Consider the following 20,517-nt stretch of genomic DNA (forward strand, 5'->3'; position numbering starts at 1 on the left):
TTTGCCATGTTCAGAGAGACCAGATATATCCCATGCTTTTTCCGTCACAGTCCAGCTGGCCTTGGTGAGCTCCCAAAAGATCAGCTCCACTGTCTCAATGGGTGGGTGCACCCCTCGTGGTCCCGACTTCGTTGTTCATGTTCTCCCTCCTTCTGCTTGATATAACTTTCTTAAAATTTTCTTCCTGCTCATTTGACTTTTTTTTGTTGTTTTTTTTTTTTTTTGTTTTGTTTTGTTATTTGAGACAGGGTTTCTCTGTGGCTTTAGAGCCTGTTCTGGAACTAGCTCTGTAGACCAGGCTGGTCTCAAACTCACAGAGATCCGCCTGCCTCTGCCATTCTGTTGTAATATGAGCGGCGGGGCTGTGTCCCCTGCACCCCGGCCCCCTGCTAGCTTATGCCTCGAAATAATTACATGGACACTGTATTCTTTTAAACACTGCTTGGCCCATTTCTATCTAGCCTCTTCTAGGCTAATTCTCGCACCTGGACTAGCCCATTTCCAATCATGTGTGTAGCACCCCAAAGTGCACTTACCGGGAAGATTCTAGCCTAAGTCCATCCTGGGTCGGAGCTGAATCGTGTCTGGAGTGCTGGGATTAAAGGAATGCGCCACCACCGCCCGGCTTTCCTTTGACTTTTGAGAGAGTCTAGCTGAGAGAGCCAACTGGCCTTGAACACAGACTCTTTCATACTGCACCCTTGTAAGTGCTAGGATTACAGATGTGCTCCACCATATCTGTAGATATGATAGTTTTAACTCAGGATCAGGAACATATTATGTAACACATGAATCTTACAATAGATAATTTAACATACAATTAATGAGTAAAGAATGAGTCATATATTATGATAAAAAGGTTGATTATTCAACAAAAACAGTATATGAGAATTTGTTTAGATATTTCAAAACTAAAGTAAAACACCACCTGGATTGCACACTAAATAAATTTTATGATTTAACTATATCTTAAAATTAATCACTGTATCCTAAAAGAAAATGCAAGTATTTAGTTAAACAATGAATGGACATATGGTAAGCTTTAAAATAACAAAGAGGAAACCAAACATAAAATACATTTGGCTATATAAAATTAGGAACTATTAATCAAAAGCAACACTTATTTTAAAAACATTTGTAAGACATGACGTTTTCATACTTGAAGGCCTTATACCAACTGAACAAAATAGTGGGCTAATAATGGAAAATAGACAATAAATTTCTTGTAGTGTGAAAACAGGACATGAAAAACTGTTTGGTCTATGAGTAAATTTAAATCAAATCAATTTAATACTCTTTTGTATATTAAATTAAAAATTTCATTAAAAGATAATTTGGTTCTGTTATAGGTGTAGTAAGACTAATATATTCAAAAAATTGCTGATGGGCATGGAAACTATTGTAACCTTATTGGAAAGTAATGTTCTTGTATAAGTCATGAATCCAGACTATATTTCTAGTATTTACTGTTTTATTACTTAACAAACCATTCTGGTGAAATACAAAGAAGTATGCATTTTAAGAAAATATATTTATAATATAACATGTTATGATATTCATAGGTGTGAATTTTGGAAGTAGTCTCATTGATAAGGATGAGAACATTTAGGTAAATCATGGTGAATTGACATGATTAATATGCATTTATTTAATAACTTATTTAAAAGTTTGAAATGTATGGGAGTATGCTTATGATATAATAAATACTAAGTGGGAGTAAAGGAGATAGCTAATACATGTAGTAAGGATTCAAGTATCTTAACATGCACAGTCTCATACACAAATTAACAAACCACGGGTTAAAAATGCTTTTCCTTGTACTGGAGTCTAAGAGGACTTTCACTTTTGAAGGGAGTTTTATGAGTATGATAATAAACAAATATGAAAGCATTATTGGTTGTGAACTGAAACATAGGGGAAAATACACACTATAAGGGAGATAGAAGTGGCTTCTGGGTAAAAAGTCACTTTTAGGTTCTAGTATTTGAATTCAGATTTTATGCTTCCTGCTTAGTAGTTACTTTGGGCAAGTTACTTAGTCACTCTGAGTCTCATTGTTCACTTCTGTAAGATGTTGATAATAGTACATTATATTGGAAGACTGTGATAACAGAAAGAATATGTAGTGCTGGCACATAATTAATTGCATCTGGTGCATAATTGCCTTTTAGCAAGTTTATTATTTCTGTCATGAGTCTTTCTACCAAGACAACATTAAGATAAGATTATGTATTTGATATAAAGTATAACTAGCCAAGACAGTCTTTCTTCCTTGAAATTATGAACGATATTTAGAGATTTGTCATGTATTAGGTTTCAGTGAACATTTGATTGTTCGACCACAGAAGTTAAATGAGTAACAAGTACTTAATACTCAATAAAAAGTTTTAAATGATGTTCACACACTTCACCATTGGAACATTCAAAGAAATGTTCCTGAAACTTAGACAATGACTAATATTAACTCTTCATTTTCTTGTTTTACTATTAGCCTGAATCTGCATTGTGAAATACAGTAACTATAATCTAAATGGGAAAGTTGATTTTAGCCATGTGGTATTTTATTCAAACTTGATCCTTCCAAATATGCCAGATTTCTTGAATGAAAATATCATATTACTAGAAAACAGTATTTTGCCTGATCTGAAAATCCTTGATAGCTCTAAAATTATATGTAGTGGTGTAGTGGTTGAGTAGTTACCAATGTGTGTATAGATTACATACTCAACTCTCATATGCCAGTACTAATAAAACCATATAGTTTCATATTTAGGTACATTTAAATGAGTCTGATTCTTATAACAGTGTTTTTAGTTAAATGTAGTAGATATTTTTATTTTTTGAAAAATTAAAAAGTCAGGTTCAGAGTATTAAATGACATAATCTGATTTTAAACCTCTAATTCTGACTTCAAGTTTCATATGCTTTTCAATTTGTCTTAACATCTTTATTCTCCAAGATAAACACACAAAGGTTGAAAAATCAACTGTCATTAAATTCATAAACGTTGCTTACAGGTGGATGGATCCTTTTAGATCAGATGTGAGCCTGGAAGGATTATTAATTTAACAACTTACGGTGATAAATTTAGAAGCTTAGAATTAGTGGAGCTACATGTGAAATTACTGAGACGTAATAATAGGTGGCAAAAGAGAAATTATAAAAATGGAAATATGAGTGTTAAAACAAAATATCCCTAATAATTTAATTACTATGAGTGAGCACAGCCACTATGCCAATTCAGTTTACCAAAATTAATATTGATTTTATGCGACTCATAAAAAGCCTAAATTTTTTGAAGAACATTTAATGTAAGATGATGTGTAAACAGCATGTGTTTCTGAAAGAATTATACTTAAATTGCTAATTTTTTTAAAGAGAAGAATTTTAAAGACACTAACATCAAGTCTCTGAAAAACATCTCTGGTTTACTTAATGACTGTGCCAATCAAGTAATATTTAACTACACTTATTTTCTTATTATTTGCCTAGATTTTTCTGTCTACTGGTGTTAAAGAAGTAAATTAAAAAGTACATAATATAAGAAGAAAGATCAAATGATGAATTATTATTTTATTTTAGGTTCTTTTTACAGAGGAAGATGTGAAATTCTACCTTGCCGAATTGGCCCTGGCTTTGGATCATCTGCATCAATTAGGAATTGTGTATAGAGACCTGAAACCAGAGAAGTAAAATTATATTATCCATTTGTATCCATGTTATCTATATTGCTTTTTAAGGTTTTTTTATTACATTGACTTAATATATGTGTTTGTATGTGTGATTGCATTCATATGTATGCTGTGGCGTGTGTGTGGAGGTAAGAGAACAACCTGGGGGATTTCTTTACTCTCCTTCTACAATGTGGGTGCCGGATATCAGTTTGTCAATCTTGGTGGCAATTGCCTTTATCTACTAAGCCTTCCTGTCTCTCCACCCTTTATTCATATTTATTTACATTTTTGAATGCAAATATATTTTGGTATTTCATTAAGCTTTTTTGAATTATGAATTTTTGATGGTTGATATAGTTACATAAAATTAACTTGTACAAAATAATCTTCATAATACACTTTTGTTTTTAAAATACTAATTGAAAATTTCACAATATATCAAAAAGTGACTAATTTTATATTTATGACATTTATGTGTTTCATTTCAAAATGCTGAATGTGAAAATAGTGACCAATTTTATATTTATGACCTTCATATATTTCCACCATATTTAATATGAATTTTTATTTACAGCATCTTGCTTGATGAAATAGGACATATCAAGTTAACAGGTATATAAATTTTCTTACATACTAATAAGCCTATTATTTAATTATTTTTCATCATTCTAGTACATGTTTTTCTAATCTTTTTTGATGTTCATTTGAGTTGCATTTTATGTTTTGAGTGTATTAAGATTCATTTAAAGGTTACATAGTTTTAGTGTACCCTGAGTACATTTAAAATTCTACAATAGAGGCACAGTACTAATTAAGATTATTTCAGGCAAAAATAGTAGATTTTGGTTTTAGTTTACACTGGAAGAATTAGCTGAGTAGTTATCACATCTGAAAAAATAGTAATAAACTCCTTCTACCTTTCTCTAACCTTGGAGTCAGTTTTCTATTCTATATCTCTATGAATTATATAACCCAGTTTTGTGGGACCATTCAATATTTGCATCTCTCAGCACACCCGTTTACAATACCTCAAGACTGGAAGTGACCTTACTGTCTTGAAACGGTTAGTGAATAAACAAGCTATGTGTTATTTCCATGTGATGGGCTACTGAGCAATTAAAGGATGGAAACATTGATTTCCCAATAATTTAGGTAAATGACAAGACATTATATTGAGTGAGTTAAGCTCAAGAAGTTACATATGTTTTCAGTACATAGTAAATTCTGTATTTAAGTTTTGGAAAGCTATAACTAAGAAAATGAAGATGTATTTTATATAAAGAAATTTAAATTGATAATAGTTAAAGTGGCTCTAAATTATGGAATATAATGTATCAATGTAAAAATAATCAAGCTGTTATTTTATAGCCTGAACTAAACATGTCAACATGAGATTATATACCTCTAAATACTTCAAATATATCTTTTTTAATTTTTAATTTTATGTACATTGATGGTTTGCCTGCATGTGTGTCTGAAAGGATGTTGGAATTCCTGGAGTTACAGACAGTTATGAGCTGCCATGTGGATGCTGGGAATTGAACCCAGGGGTCCGCTGGAAGAACAGCCAGTGCTGTTAACCACTGAGTCATCTCTCTAGCCTCTACTTCATATATATATGTTTTGAGACAGAAACTTCTAGTGTTCCTGTGTTTGTCTTCCAAGTGCTTTAATTATAGGCATGCATTCCCATATATTCACCTGATTACTTCTAGGACTCTTATTACATTTTATTTTCTTAATGTAATACTAGAAATGTTTTGTTTTGTTTTGGTTTGGTTTTGGTTTTGGTTTTTCCAAGACAGGGTTTCTCTGTAGCTTTGCAGCTAGTCCTGGAACTGGTTTTGTAGACCAGGCTGTTCTGGAACTCAAAGAGATCCACCTGCCACTGCCTCCCGAGTACTGAGATTATAGGCGTGCGCCACCACTGACTGGGTATAAATGTCTTAAATAAAGAGAATGGATATAGTATAATAAGATTAAAAATTATAAAGTCATAACACAAACTTAAACAAGTGATTTTCTAAATTTTAAAAATATTAAATGTGGTTTAGAAATCATTCTTAGAGAGCCTGAATTAATTAACTGAAGAGAATAACATGGGCTTATATTTTTTTTCATTTTAGAAATTTTGAGTAATGTGTATATAGTAAAACTCATTGTTGTAATCCTTATGGTGATAGATCCTTATTTTAATTTCCTTTTTTTAGGCAGTATAAAGTAATCTTAATTTCCTATAGCATTCAACTAAGTATACATTTCAAAATATCTACAAAAGATTTATAAGATTCTAAATACATAAAAAATTTGAGAAATTGAAAACGCTAATTGCAGTAATTTAATAATTGCTTTACTACATGCTATCCAATTTAATACCATAACCTGTCAATAAATATTTTATGTCAATTAAAAATTTAAACAAAATAAAATTTTAAAAAGAAATTCAATATGAAGTGATTACAATGCATGGAGGAACATCAAACACCTGTTGCTAAATTGAAAGAACCCACGGTAAAAAGGTCACACAGCATGAATCCAACATGGCACACTAGTGAAGCAGAGCTTTTGGAGATAGCAAGATGAATGTTTTCCAGAGAGGGAGGGAGTAGAAGATACGGATGAATAGGTAGGGCGCCGAGGGTGTTTAGGATACAACTCTAGTTGCTAGATGTTATGGTTTATCTTGATTATATCAGTGTTCAAATACAATCCAGTGGTGATATATATAAAGTGAGTGATGAGAAATGTATAGAATAACAAATGTATATTGTAATTCTTGGAGACTGCTACTAAAACAATAATTCTAAAGATCCTCAAAATTCCACTATTGTCTTTCTAAACTTTTAGCTATCCCCGACCTATTTCTTATTCTTAGAGTTTTCATTTTCTCCATGTAATATAAACATGCATATACAGTAGAAAGCCTTTTAACTCTAGCTTTATTTGTCGGAGGGCAGTGCATTTCAAATTCATCCCTACTTTTAGTTGTTCAGTGGTTTGTTTTCTTAAAAATTACTTACTAGTGTTTTAAAACTATATTTTATGATGTTGCCTTGGTGTTTTCCATTTGAGGACACTTGTTTCATACTTTGAGTAATTATGAATAAAGTTGTAGTAAATATTAATGAACAGTTTTTCATATGAACCTAATTTATTTGAGTAAATTGCTAAGAATATCTTTACTTATTACTATGGTAAGTTTATATTTAATGAGAAACTTTGAGATTCTTTACCAAAGTGGTTGTAAATTTCCCAAACCTATTGAATGTGTAATAGTTACTTTAGTTATTCTAATAGGCATGTGTCTCAACATGTCATTTTTCATATATTTATGTCTTTATAAAAATGTTTGTTCAGATCTTTTGACCATTTGTAAAAGCTGAATTTTTTTTGCTAACTTTTGATTTTTTTAACGGTTCGAAGACAAAGCAGTAGATAATGCAATATGCAATTTTTTGTCTAGATTTTTTATTTTATTAATGTATCTTTTAAAATTATTTGTTCTTTGAGAGTTTGATATAGTTTTTTTATCATATTCACCCTTCTCTCCCAACTTTTTTCAGATCCATGCACCTATACCTATAAACTCAAATTTTTTGCCCTCCCCTTTTTAAAAAATGTTAAAAATGGCCAATTTCTGCTGCCCAAATGTTCTTGGATGTGTGGTTTTCCACTGGACAGTTGTCAACCTTCCGAGGGCTACACTTTTAGAGAAAACCTTCCCCTCTGTTAGCAGCTACTAATTGCATATATCTCCACAATTACCTTTTAAGCACATTTTTTTTTAATTTTGATGATACTGTACGCACTAAATCTTTCTTCTTCTATGGATTATACTTTTGATGTCATACCCAAGAAATTTTTGTCTATTACAGAATCGGAAAGATTTTACTCCCTATTTTCTTTTTGTAGTTTTAACTTTTGTATTTAATTCTGTGGTACATTTTCAGTTAATATTTGGTCATGGTATGAGTATATTGTGTTTTTTATACTTACATAAAAACTTGTTTTAGCACTGTTTGTTTAAATAGCTTTTCTTCTTCAATGGAATTCCTTTTCATTTTCACCAGAAATCAAGCCAATTTTGTTATATAATAGGTGTGTGTGGCCCTTATCATTTCATTCTATAAAATCACATAACACACTGGAAGAGCAAAACTTTAAGTTTGGGACCTAGGTTGGTGATTCCCAGGGATTGTGAGGAGTGAAGAAACACAGACAAGAGATAGCATGACATGTTTTCTGAGAACTGTTTTATATCTGATTTTGTTAATGATTACAAAAGTATATGGTATGTTAAACCTGTGGACCTGTGCACAAAACTGTAAATCATATTTTATGCAAATTTAAAAATAAAACCTTAACTTAGCCTAAAAAAATACCTACAGGACTTAAGAGATAAACAAGAGCCACCACTACAGTATTTACTCAGAGCCACATGATTAAAAAAAATGTAGAAAGTAAATGTAAAAACACTCTTTTACGTGTTCATATATATAATTGAGTACTTAATGACTGCAGTGTACATTGTGCCTTCCCTTAGAGAAAGGCCTAAAGTTTGCTTGTAGGTATAGATATAAGAAACATTTCAGTTGTGAGTTATAATAAAGAACTGGTGGGAACTGTATTATCTGAATTGGAAAGGAACGCTGTTGGACTAGGTAGACAGAAGTGACTCATAACAAACATAAGCTGAGGTAGCTGGCAGATGTTTGTACTTATTGTATTCTACTAGTCTTCTGTATACAGTTAGCCAAAGGGAAGTCCACGTTTTGCTCAAGTTATTTTCTAATATACAAATTGCATTGAAATTGATTTGTATTTTGAAACAAGATTATAGCAGAACTAAATATCTTTCAGTATATCAGTTTAAACATTATTCCATTGAAAGTGTATATATGTGCCCAGCTTTCTTCTATATTTGACTGTGTTTATTATTATATCTGTCTAGTACATATTTAACTTAGTATAAGATAATTCAGTTCTTTATATTTTTCAAAGCTTATTTACGGTATTGTTTTCATGTTCTTTCACATATGTTTTAGATTCAGGTTGTTGATTTCTCCCAAAGAAAGCTTATTAGAAATTTATTGACATTTCATTGATTCTCTGAGTATGCTTTAGAAGAAATAACAAATTAACAATATTGAATCACCAGTGTATAAATACACACTATATCTTTCCATGTACTTAGAATGGCTTATTTCTTTCATCAACGTTTCTAGTTTTCAGTATAATTATCTTATATCTTATGTATGCTGATAAGCTATTTGCAAAGTGTTTAGTGGTAGTATAATACTCCTTTTAAATTTAAATTTCTATTTTTCTGTTACTTTTATAGAAAATATTAAGTTTATATTGATACAATTGGTTCTCTGAAGGCTTTAAATACAAATCCATTTTTGTCCATGCATGCTGTGCTTTTGTAATATTTTTAAGGTATAAATTACTACATCACTTTATACTTAGGATAATATGACAACTTTTGCTATTTTTTTTATCCCTGAAGACTATAGTCCTGACAAAGTATATTTGCCTCAGCAATCTTTAAAGGCTCTTAAAGATCTTCAACATTTAATATTGACTGAGTTTTGTTGTTTCAAATTATCTTTTTGAAGAGTAATTTAGGCCAAAGTAAAATGTTTGAATATTTAATTCATTATTTTGGTTTTTGGTATTTCGTGTTTCCTGATTTTTTTCAACCTCTATTTGTGATAATGCACAGATTTTGGGCTTAGCAAAGAGTCAGTGGATCAAGAAAAGAAGGCATACTCATTTTGTGGCACTGTCGAATATATGGCTCCTGAAGTAGTAAACAGACGAGGCCATTCTCAGAGTGCTGATTGGTGGTCATATGGTGTACTTATGGTAAGTTGTATTATTTTCCTTAGTTATCTCTATATATGCTTAATGCTCTTTAGGGTTTTAGTTTAACTTTTGGGTCAGTTCAGAAAAGTTTCCTTCTGATAATTCATGACTAATGTTTGCAACATTGTGATCTGTAAACAATAAGGGCTAAGGTTTTAATGTTTTCCTTTTAATGTTCCTATTGAAAAAGTAAATGGCAAGATTTTTTTATATAAACTGTATCTGAAATTTAGAAAAGGTCTAGATGATTCTGGACCTTACTAATATTTATATACTATTTTATTATGTATCATAGAATTTATCACCTTCATCTTATTTGTCCAATTGTTTCACACCTGTCCTATAACTACTGGTAGATGTATTCCTATTATATTTTTATCTCACTCAGTAACTAATAGAGTGGTACTTATATAAATTCTAAATACAGGTGATAGTTGGCTATTGAATCATGTCCATTTTCTTTTGAAGTCTAATTGTCCATTTTCCCATTTATCATGTAATGTATAGAGGACATGACACTGCCATATTCTAAAAATTTGTTAAAAGCAGGCATTTGGGGAAGGCAGTACATAAAAAATAATTAAATTACAACATTTTTCCTGATTAAAGAACACATAAAATCTGCTGGAGAAACAATTCAAATAACTAAGGAAACTCTCCAGAAGTATCCTAAAGTTTGAGGAAGATTTCATTTAAAAGTTAGTATAGATGAAAGAGATGGAACTTAATTGCTGAAGTATAAATAAAATTTAATAGCTGCATGTTAAGAAAAGCTAATTATTGTGCTTGTATTAGAAAGTCTTCAGGAAACCAGTTTGGCTAGAGAAGTCAGGAAGGGTGAAAGTGGTGAAAGTGCAGCTGTAAACCCATAAGCCTTCACGCGATGCTTTTGCTATATGCAGACTGTTATAGTTTGAGTCAGGATGGTGAAGGAAAGTTAGATTTTTAGGAAGATTAACCTTGGAATTATATAAGTAGATTGGAGATGCTAGGGAAAAAAATCCTTAGGAACAGGAAAATAAAATCTTTCAAAATTGCCCTAAGATTAGAGTTCACAAAAAAGGAAATTTTGAAGGCATTTCAAATAGCATTTGACTAGTCTTAGTAGCTGATTAAATGACGCAGGTAAGATGGAGGAGATGATCCAAAGGTAAAGGTCCCTTTCAAATATCTGAATTTAGGGGTGTGAAAGTATAGTAGATTGGTAAGAAAGCTATATTGGTAGAAATACCTACTGGCAACTGGTAGGGAAATAATGCATCCACATGTAGCACAGGTTAACTGTGACTGTGTGTAAAAAGGGACACTGAAGAAAAAAAGGAATCATTTGGCAACTTTATGAAAAAATTATATCACAATGAAAGGGGGATGCTATCCAACAGTTTGTGAGAATGTAGGATTCTTAGATGCAGTCTCTCCCTTTTTGTCTGTCTACCATCATATTGCTATGGATTTTGGGTGAGAAAAGTAGTGCCTGATCGAGAATGAGTTTGCAGCAGCTGATTTGTTGTTGCCATGGTACAAGAGAGATTAATGTATAAAGCAACTAAGGTTATGAGTTCAGCTTACATGAACAGAGGACAGATGCCAAAGCCATTAGTCAATTTTAGTTTGCAATATAATTATTAGTTCTATAATCTTGTATGTACATTCATGAGCTTGTTTGTGTGTCTGTGGTGGGGGACAGACTAGAAGTTGACAAAATATCTTCCTCAGTTGAACTTCACTTTATTATTGGACCTGAATCTCATCAGTTTAACTAGACTGACTAGCAAGCTCCAGAGGTATAACTAGAGGTCCACTTGTTTCTCTTCTCACAGTACTGAGCTTAAGGATGCATGCCTGTCATATCCAAACTTTGTGGCAGACACTTTTCCCACTAAACTATTTCCCCAGCTTCTTATATAGTTCTTTAATGAACTAGTAAGATCTTTAGTTTAGGACTTTATCCCTCCTTCCTTCTCTCCCTCCCTCTCTCCCTCCCTTTCTTTCTTTTTCCCTTTTTTTCTTTTGTTTGTTTTGTTTCCGTACTAAAGATTTTATTAAACCTTAGAACCCTCTTCAGTCTAGTCAAGTGTTCTACCATAAAAAAGAATTCTCGCACTTAGACTTTAAAAAATAATTGTACATATTATTTTATCTTAATTCTTAGTTGGATCTCCATAGTAAGATATTTTCTTTATTCTGTGTCCAAATGTCTTCATTTTTTCTTTTATAAATGTGTTATTTCACACAGGTGTATGTGTGTATGTGTCTCTTATGTCCTACTTAATTTTGGGGTATTGGATTTAATCCCAAGGTCTTGCATATGCCAACAAGTGCTTTACCACTGACCTGTGTCCCAAGACCTTTAAAAAAATTAGAGGTAAGGCCCTTTAAAGGTAACCAGGATGGCCTTGAACTAACTGTGTAGTAGTTGAGGAAGGCATTGAACATGTAATCCTTTGGCTTCATACTCTAAAATAAATGATATTATAGGAATATACCAATACCATTGATCTTACCTCCAATTTTGGAATTCAGTTTCTTAATTTCTATATTTTTTGTTTTGAGATTAAAAGGAATTTAGAATGGTTAATTTTTAAATTTTTTTCTTGGCATGAATAAGTCCCAGATGCTTTGACGCATAGTTTTATTTTCCCATCATTGTTATTTATGTAAACTTATATCTTTGTTTATAAAACAGCTTAAAAATAAAAAAAAATAAATAAAACAGCTTAATATTTTTTTTCCTTTAACAAGAAGGATTGTTGCTAAATTGACTTTCATTTTTCCTTTGGTGCAGATAGAATTAGGATTTTTTTTTGCCCCTACTTTGAATATTTTTTTTTTTTTTGGATTTTCGAGACAGGGTTTCTCTGTGGCTTTGGAGCCTGTCCTGGAACTAGCTCTGTAGACCAGGCTGGTCTCGAATTCACAGAGATCCGCCTGCCTCTGCCTACCAAGTGCTGGGATTAAAGGCGTGCGCCACCACCGCCCGGCTGAATATTTTTTTAAAAAAGAAAACAAACTACTTTTTTCATTATATGTACCAATCCAAGTTCCCACTCCCTCCCCTCCTCCCATTCCCTCCACATACCCCCTACCGGACCCCCATCCATTCCTCAGAGAGGGTAAGGGATTTTGCTTTGGGAAAGGTCCAAGGCCCTTCCTACTATATCAAGGCTGAGCAAGGTATCCATACAAAGAGAATAGTACAAGCTGTAGGGATAAATCCTGGTGCCACTGCCAGTGGCCCCACAGTCTGTCCCAGCCATACAACTGTCACCCACATTCAGAGGGACTAGTTTGGACCTATGCTTGCTCTTTCCCAATCTGGCTGGTGTTGGTGAGCTTCCATCAGCTCAGGTAGACGGTTTAAGTGGGTGTCCCCATCATGGTCTTGACCTCTTTGTGCATATTCTCATTCCTCCCACTCTTCAACTGGACTTTAGGAGCTCAGTCCAGTGCTCCGATGTGGGTCTCTGCCTCTGTTTCTATCAGTTGCTGGATGAAGGTTCTGTAGTGATATTTAAGATATTCATCAGTATGACTACAGGGCAAGTCAAGATGTGGCCCTGTCTCCTCTATTGCTTAGGGTCTTAGCCAGGGTCATCCTTGTGGATTCCTGGGAATTTCTCTAGAGTCAGGTTTCTTGCTAACCTGATAATGGCTCCCTCAATCAAGATATCTCTTTCCTTGCTCTCATCTCTGTTCTTTCTCCTTCTCAACTATCCCATTCCCTCATGTTCTCCTTACCCCTACCCTTCTCGCCTCCTTTTACTTTCCACCCTCCCTTCTTCCCCAACCCCCGTGCTCTTAAATTTGTCAGGCAATCTTGTCTGTTTTGACTTTCCAGGAGGATCTATATATGCTTTTCTTAGGGTTTACCTTATTACTTAGCTTCCCTAGAATCATGAACTATAGGCTCAATATCCTTTGTTTATAGCTAGTACCCACTAATGAGTGAGTATATACTATATTCATATTTTTGGGTCTGGGTTAGCCCATTCAGGATAGTGTTTTCTAATTCTATCCATTTGCATGCAAAATTCAAGATTTTGCATGAGTAGTACTGAGTAGTACTCTAATGTGTAAATGTGCCACATTTTCTTTATCAGTTGAGGGGCATCTAGGTTGTTTCCAGGTTCTGGATATTACTCCATTTCTGATTGTGTTTTGAGTCAACTGAAATTTGCATGATTTAATAGTCATTTACTATAAGTCTTGGTTTTAAAAACAAATGTAATTATATATTCTAAGTTGTAATAAATTGTGATTATTTTATTTTCTAGTTTGAAATGCTTACTGGCACTTTGCCGTTTCAAGGTAAAGACAGAAATGAGACCATGAATATGATACTGAAGTAAGTAGAAACACTATTTTATTTATGGAACTATTCTTGCCTCTATTATTAAAATCTTAATGTGGTTTTCAACAGACTTAAACTATTTTTGTCTTTTTCTCTCATTCTAACATATTGGGGACTCATTAAAATTTTTAAAATTCACTTTGAGATTTATTGACTTACTACTATGTCTAGATTTAAGTGAAATTTTCTGCAATGTTTTTCAGAGCAAAACTTGGAATGCCTCAATTTCTTAGTGCTGAAGCACAAAGTCTTTTAAGGATGTTATTCAAAAGGAATCCAGCAAATAGATTGGGTATTATTAATCTTCTTTAACCTTTATAACAATGTACTACATATAATAGCCAAGAAACTGTATCTTTATGTTTTAGTTTAAGTTCATTTATGATTACTGTATATTTACATTTGAATTGTGGACTTTTAGTAGTTTATATCAAATAAAAATTTTGCTTATGATTAATCAGCAAAATTAATAGACATGAAATAGTCTAGTTAACAGAAATCATGTACATCATATGAGCTGCCTTTCGAAAAAATTCAGTTTACTTTGTATTGATAATCCTTTTAAATGTTTGTTGATGACTACTTTGCCTCTCCTAGTATACTTCAAAGTTATATTGCCTTTTCCTACATCCTAATGTGATCCTATTATCTATGTCCTTGTGTTAAAAAGTACAGTGCTGTTTTCACCTTTGTAGACTTTAACATAGCGTATGACTATGAGACATGAATTGTGAAGGGCAATTACTTAGTTTAATATTATATTAAACAGAAATTGTATTTGTTAGGAGGCGTTTTAGTACCTAGGATTTCATTGTTGACTTATACAATTCACTATATGCATCAGTTTTCTTTCTTATTAATAGTAGATAAAGAACAAGTTAATACAATACCAGACAAGAAATCATAGATACTTTACTCTAAGCATCCTAGGAAAAATATACAGTCATGGTTTTGTCTAATAATATAGAAGCTAAGTAGCAAGATTAAAAGATTATGGCATTAAAATTATTTCCATATTATAGGATCAGAAGGAGTTGAAGAAGTCAAAAGACATGCTTTTTTTGCATCTATTGACTGGAATGTAAGTTGAATATAAGTTTGTTATTAAATAATTTATATTAAAATGAGTAAGATTCTTTTGAATCTAGTAATATAGAGATTTGGCAGATACGCATAACCCATGTATTTTATATTAAGTCTGATATTTTTGTTTATAGTTATCATGTAGCATGGCAATACCTTGAAGTGGTAGAGGTCCTGGTATAGTAATTTCTGTTTATCATTTGTTGTAACTGTTGTAATACGATCAATATTTACACTTCCACTCTAGATGAGGAGAGGATGAGATAGGTAAAAATGAGTGAGGCTATGACAGATCCTAATATAATTAATAATAATAAACACAGATATTCTTTAATTTCACATTGTTCATTGTTCTGCATTAGAACAAGCTAAATCAAGAAAAAAACTGTACTATAGATACTTATGCTTGTGGATGATATGAAAGAAAAACATTGAGGAATTATGCTAAATTATTCATATTTTAATTTATATGCCCAGACTGATAGTCTTGTCTTAGAAAAATTCACTCTTCTAGTTCCTTGAAATATAGTAATTCTTTGATTTTTCAGTATAGGAATTATAGGTATTATTTTTGTTACTTGTCTCTGTCATTAGTTTCAAATTTTCCAAATTCTTGTTTTTTCCCCTTCATTCCATTATTTGTTCAAGTGTAAGATGGTTGAAAACTTTGTATTTACAAAGTTTCCAATATTCATTTTGCTATTGGTTCCAGTTTCAATGTGCTATTATGAAAGGATACTTGATGTGATTTACGTGCTTCCAAATTCATTAAGAATTATTTTATGACCTGTTATATGGTCTATCTGGACTATGTTCAGTGGATTTATGAGAGGCTATTGGGTGGAATTTTTGGTAGATATGTTTAGTCCATTTGGTATAGGGAACATTTTAACATGGTTGTGTTTTTATTGGTTGATTGAAGTGATAAACTTCCTGGTTTTTGTTCCAGGTGAACATTGGTCTCTCTTTAGATCATTATTATTCATACATTTGTTTAATATTTGGTACCATATACATTTAAATATATCAGTTTCTTTTGCTGACCTGACCTCTTTCTCATAAAGACCTTGTTTGCTTTGAGTACTTATGACCTCAGCTCTATTTTGTCTGCTCTACAATCATTGACACTTTGGTTTAAATTCAGTTGATCTGGACTGTTTTACTCCATCACTTGACTTTCACTCTATAATGGTGAAGTGGATTTGTTGTAAACAGCATGTAGTTTTCTTTCCGCCCTTTCTCCTTGAATGCGTCTTTGTTTTGTAATACTAAAACAAGACGTTATGATCACTAGCTTAATTTCCTTGTCTCAGTTGAAGCTGGTTTAGTAAGTGAATGGTTCCACTTGGTGTTGTTTATGGACACAGATTGTCAGAGCATCTTATTCAGCTGCAATCCTGTTTACCCATGTGTGTTTTTAAAACATACACAGTTTAGCAACTTAGAATATTAAGAAGAATGTATTTAATCTTATATGGAAACAAACTATTTTAGATGAAATAATCATGAAAATAATCTGACTACTGATTTTGTTAGTTATCTCAAAATTTTTACATTGTGATATGCTTTGTATGGTCATAGCTCTTGGGAGAATTTATTTTGGTATCCAGAAGTGAACATCATTGTTTATAGTGCAAAATGTGACATCACTATAATATCATTTGTGTTCTCTGGCTTCATTAGATTTTGGACATTACATCTTAATTGTAGAATGCGGTTAACAGTTATCTGAAACCTGTGTAAATATTTCAAGTCTTCTGATTGTCAATAACATGTTTTCTCTTGAGTATAGCTTACATATCCTAAAATGTTTAAGATTTTTTTTAGGTTTTGGAATTTATTGTGTGTGTGTGTGTGTGTGTGTGTGTGTGTGTCTGTGTTGTGTGTGGTGCATTTGTTTTTTTTAATATATATTTTTACTTAAAAATGTCCACCTCCTCCCATTTCCTTCCCCCTCCCCCATCCTCATATCCCCATCCCCTTCCCCTTCCCTCTCCAGTCCAAAGAGCAGTCAGGGTTCCCTGCCCTGTGAGAAGTCCAAGGTCCTCCCCACTCCATCCAGGTCTAGGAAGGTGAACATCCAAACAGACTAGGTTCCCACAAAGCCAGTACAAGCAGTAGGATCAAAACCCAGTGCCATTGTCCTTGGCTTCTCAGTCAGCCCTCCTTGTCCGACACATTCAGAGAGTCTGGTTTGATCAGATGCTCCATCAGTCCCAGTCCAGCTGGCTTTGGTGAGCTGTGTGCATATATATAAAAGGAAGTGAATAAATTTGAAAATAAAACCTATGAAATTATCTTGTTTTTACTATATCTTATTCATACAACTCAAAGATAATTTCATAACCATATTTTTAGTGTGTCTGTTTTAGCTATAACTTGTCCACTTATGCTATCAACATTCAAAATGTTGTGAATATTAGAGTATTTGAATTTTAGATGTTGTATTAGTAATGCCCAACATGTGTTAATGATATTTTAAAATGTTAAATGTTTTTTTTTATTACTGCATTGCCTCTAGAAACTATATAAAAGAGAAGTTCAGCCTCCTTTCCGACCTGCTTCTGGAAAACCAGATGATACTTTTTGTTTTGATCCTGAATTTACTGCCAAAACACCTAAAGGTAATACATACTTATTTATAGCAAAGGCTTTTGTTCTAGTAATTATTACATAAATTAACTGTTTCAGTAAAAGAAAAACATCTTCGTGCAAAACTAGTTTGGTGTTTGTGTAAATGTAGATTTTATATACAATATTGCTACAATCTGTAATTGGGAAATATTTATCAGTGAAATGTGAAGAAGGGTAAAATGGAGAATTTTTTCTGTTTTTTTCTCTTTGTAAATTCCTTCTTAGCTTCCCAGGCTAATAATTTTATAGCTATGGTATGAAGTAAAACATGAGATGTGCACTGGATCAGTTTAGAATATGATCTAATTTACTTTTAGTGACATCTGTTTCGTGTGCTCATTCAAGAAATATTGAATCCCTACTATGTGGTTTTTGGTAGTAAGGATGAAGCCATTAATAAAAATTATTGACCATATAAAATATGTCAGTCTAAAACAAGTAGAGAGAAAGTATGAGTCATATTTCTTGTGTGTTAGACTGTGATATTTAATGTTTCCTTTCCTTTTTTTTTGAAAAATAAATTTGCTGATACTGTAATCATAAAGTTCTATATAATTTTAGTAAAATATAACTGTTTAAATGTTAGATTCTCCTGGTTTGCCAGCCAGTGCAAATGCTCATCAGCTCTTCAAAGGATTCAGCTTTGTTGCAACTTCTATTGCAGAAGAATATAAAATCACTCCTGTTACAAGTGCAAATGTATTACCAGTCGTCCAGGTAAATTCTTTACCATCATCACTATGTTCAGTTTCAGGATAAGTATTTTTTTTCATTTCTTAATAATGGATGTTTAATAGTTATTGAAAGATCATAGTTAATGACTTCATTTTCTCAATGTAATTCAGTTAAAAGTGTTTCTGTATGTTTGAGGAAAGTACAGATAGTAATTACCTTTAATATTTTTATATGTCTGTTTTGGCAAGAAAATGTTGGAGTGATTTTTAAACTAGTCAATTCATTACATTGCTTGGGATTTTAGAAAGCATACAATATAGAGTGGCTTCAGAATTTATATATACAATTTTTAATATTGGTAAAATTTCTAGAATTTTTTTAACTTTTAAGATATGTTGAGATTGTTTGGGACAAAAATTAAGAAAATGTGCAATTCATTTTCATTAGTATTTAATTTGTTTTAACAAAACAGATGAATGGAAATGCTGCTCAATTTAGTGAAGTCTATGAATTGAAAGAGGATATTGGTGTTGGTTCTTACTCTGTTTGCAAGCGATGCATACATTCAGGTTCCAACATGGAATTTGCAGTAAAGGTATTGTTTCTGAGCCTAATTTATTGTTTGATTTACATAGTTTGTATTACAGATTAGCTCATACAGTATTACTGGTCCATTGAAGGAAAATCAGATGATGAGAAAAAGTTTGTGATTTAATATTTTCATTTTTAATTTCTTTGAAAAGTTTCATTTTGGAGAAATGGCATTATTTACTTGCTTTTTGTTTTCTGACTAATCTGTAGCATACTATGTTAAGATTGAGCAACTGTAGAACGTACATAGTATTATTTATTAGTGTCTTAGTTAAAGGCGGTATAATTGATCTAGCTCAGTTTTTATATTACATTTCTATTCTATGGAATTTTTAAATGCTGAAACAATTAGAGAATGATGTTCTTGATTTCCTAAGTATTTTTGAATAACAGAACCCAATTGAAGGTTGGCATGTGGCAGTTGGGAGTACAGGAATTGTCATACGTTCAAGGCCAGACTGGGCTATATAATGAGTTCTAGCACACCTTAGGCCACATAGCACAATCCATCTCAAAACAATAACAATAAAATTCTAGGTAGACAGACAGATAGATAAGATTGAGGAGTGGGTGGGTGGATGGATGGATGGCTGGCTGGCTGGCTGGATAGATAGAAAAATATTTCTTTCTGCATGATAAAGAAAATCATTTAACTGTTTTTAAGATTTTCTGTGGTCTGTTTCTTAGATCATTGATAAAAATAAACGAGATCCCTCCGAAGAAATTGACATTCTTATGCGTTATGGACAACATCCCAACATTATCACTTTAAAGGATGTAAGTATTTTAAAATCTAAGTTTCAACTAAGTTAAGAAAGTTATGAACTAGAACTTTATAGCTGTGATTCTTTAAATGCCAAATTTCAAATTACTGCTTTTATTCTCCAGCGATTCTAAACATGTATTCTCTTTTTAAAGATTTTAGTAAAGAACTATGATTGTTGGCAAAAGAATATCCTAATAATCCATTTATATTCTGAATAGTTAACTCAGTAATGTTGCAACTAGAAATACTTTTCTCATCCCTATAAATGTAAAGGAAATTTATTCTGGAAAACTTACTTTCTTGATTATAGAGTAATTGTCTGTAAAATTATGGATCTTTTCTTGAATGAAATAACATTAGTCTGCAGTTTTTAAAAAAAAACCTGTAACACACATATTGATGTATCTCTGAATAATGACTTTTATATTATAATTTAGACTCATTTTTGTGAATATACTAAACTATTAAACATCATTTTGATCAGTTTGTTTTAGATATGATAATAGTTTTATTTATCATATTTAAATAGTAGTTTGTATGTGCATGTATGTTTAAATGTATGTGTATGCAAATATATAAACATATTAAGTAGAAATATATCTTAAATATATATACTCATCAGTATTTTATATATCAAATATATATAAACATACGAAGTAGAAATTTTTATTTCTTATCTATTTCTTTTAATGCACTATTTGAATTCAACATTGTTTCTAGCCATACTAGTCAAAGAACTAATAAGTGCTATGTCTACTATCACAAAGATGATTACTTTTGAAGAAGTATTTGTAATATAATTAAAATAGCATGTACATGTATTTGAGAAGCATGGATTTCTACTCTTGTTTATGTGTTTTGTTGAAATCTCTAAC

General features: G+C 31.9%; 1 protein-coding gene across 1 annotated transcript in view; it reads left to right on the forward strand.

Moving 5' to 3' along the window:
- Rps6ka6 (ribosomal protein S6 kinase A6) overlaps positions 1 to 20,517 on the forward strand; it is a 148,385-nt gene that overhangs the window by 109,636 nt on the left and 18,232 nt on the right. Inside the window, exons 10-19 of the mRNA XM_013353608.2 lie at positions 3,583 to 3,689; positions 4,249 to 4,286; positions 9,400 to 9,542; positions 13,817 to 13,887; positions 14,097 to 14,185; positions 14,916 to 14,974; positions 17,498 to 17,600; positions 18,197 to 18,327; positions 18,758 to 18,880; positions 19,564 to 19,653. Of these exons, the coding sequence (XP_013209062.2) occupies positions 3,583 to 3,689; positions 4,249 to 4,286; positions 9,400 to 9,542; positions 13,817 to 13,887; positions 14,097 to 14,185; positions 14,916 to 14,974; positions 17,498 to 17,600; positions 18,197 to 18,327; positions 18,758 to 18,880; positions 19,564 to 19,653 (954 nt within the window). The remainder of the gene's footprint in view (positions 1 to 3,582; positions 3,690 to 4,248; positions 4,287 to 9,399; positions 9,543 to 13,816; positions 13,888 to 14,096; positions 14,186 to 14,915; positions 14,975 to 17,497; positions 17,601 to 18,196; positions 18,328 to 18,757; positions 18,881 to 19,563; positions 19,654 to 20,517) is intronic.

Source organism: Microtus ochrogaster, unplaced genomic scaffold, assembly GCF_000317375.1.
Source record: "Microtus ochrogaster isolate Prairie Vole_2 unplaced genomic scaffold, MicOch1.0 UNK13, whole genome shotgun sequence".
Lineage (NCBI taxonomy): Eukaryota > Metazoa > Chordata > Mammalia > Rodentia > Cricetidae > Microtus > Microtus ochrogaster.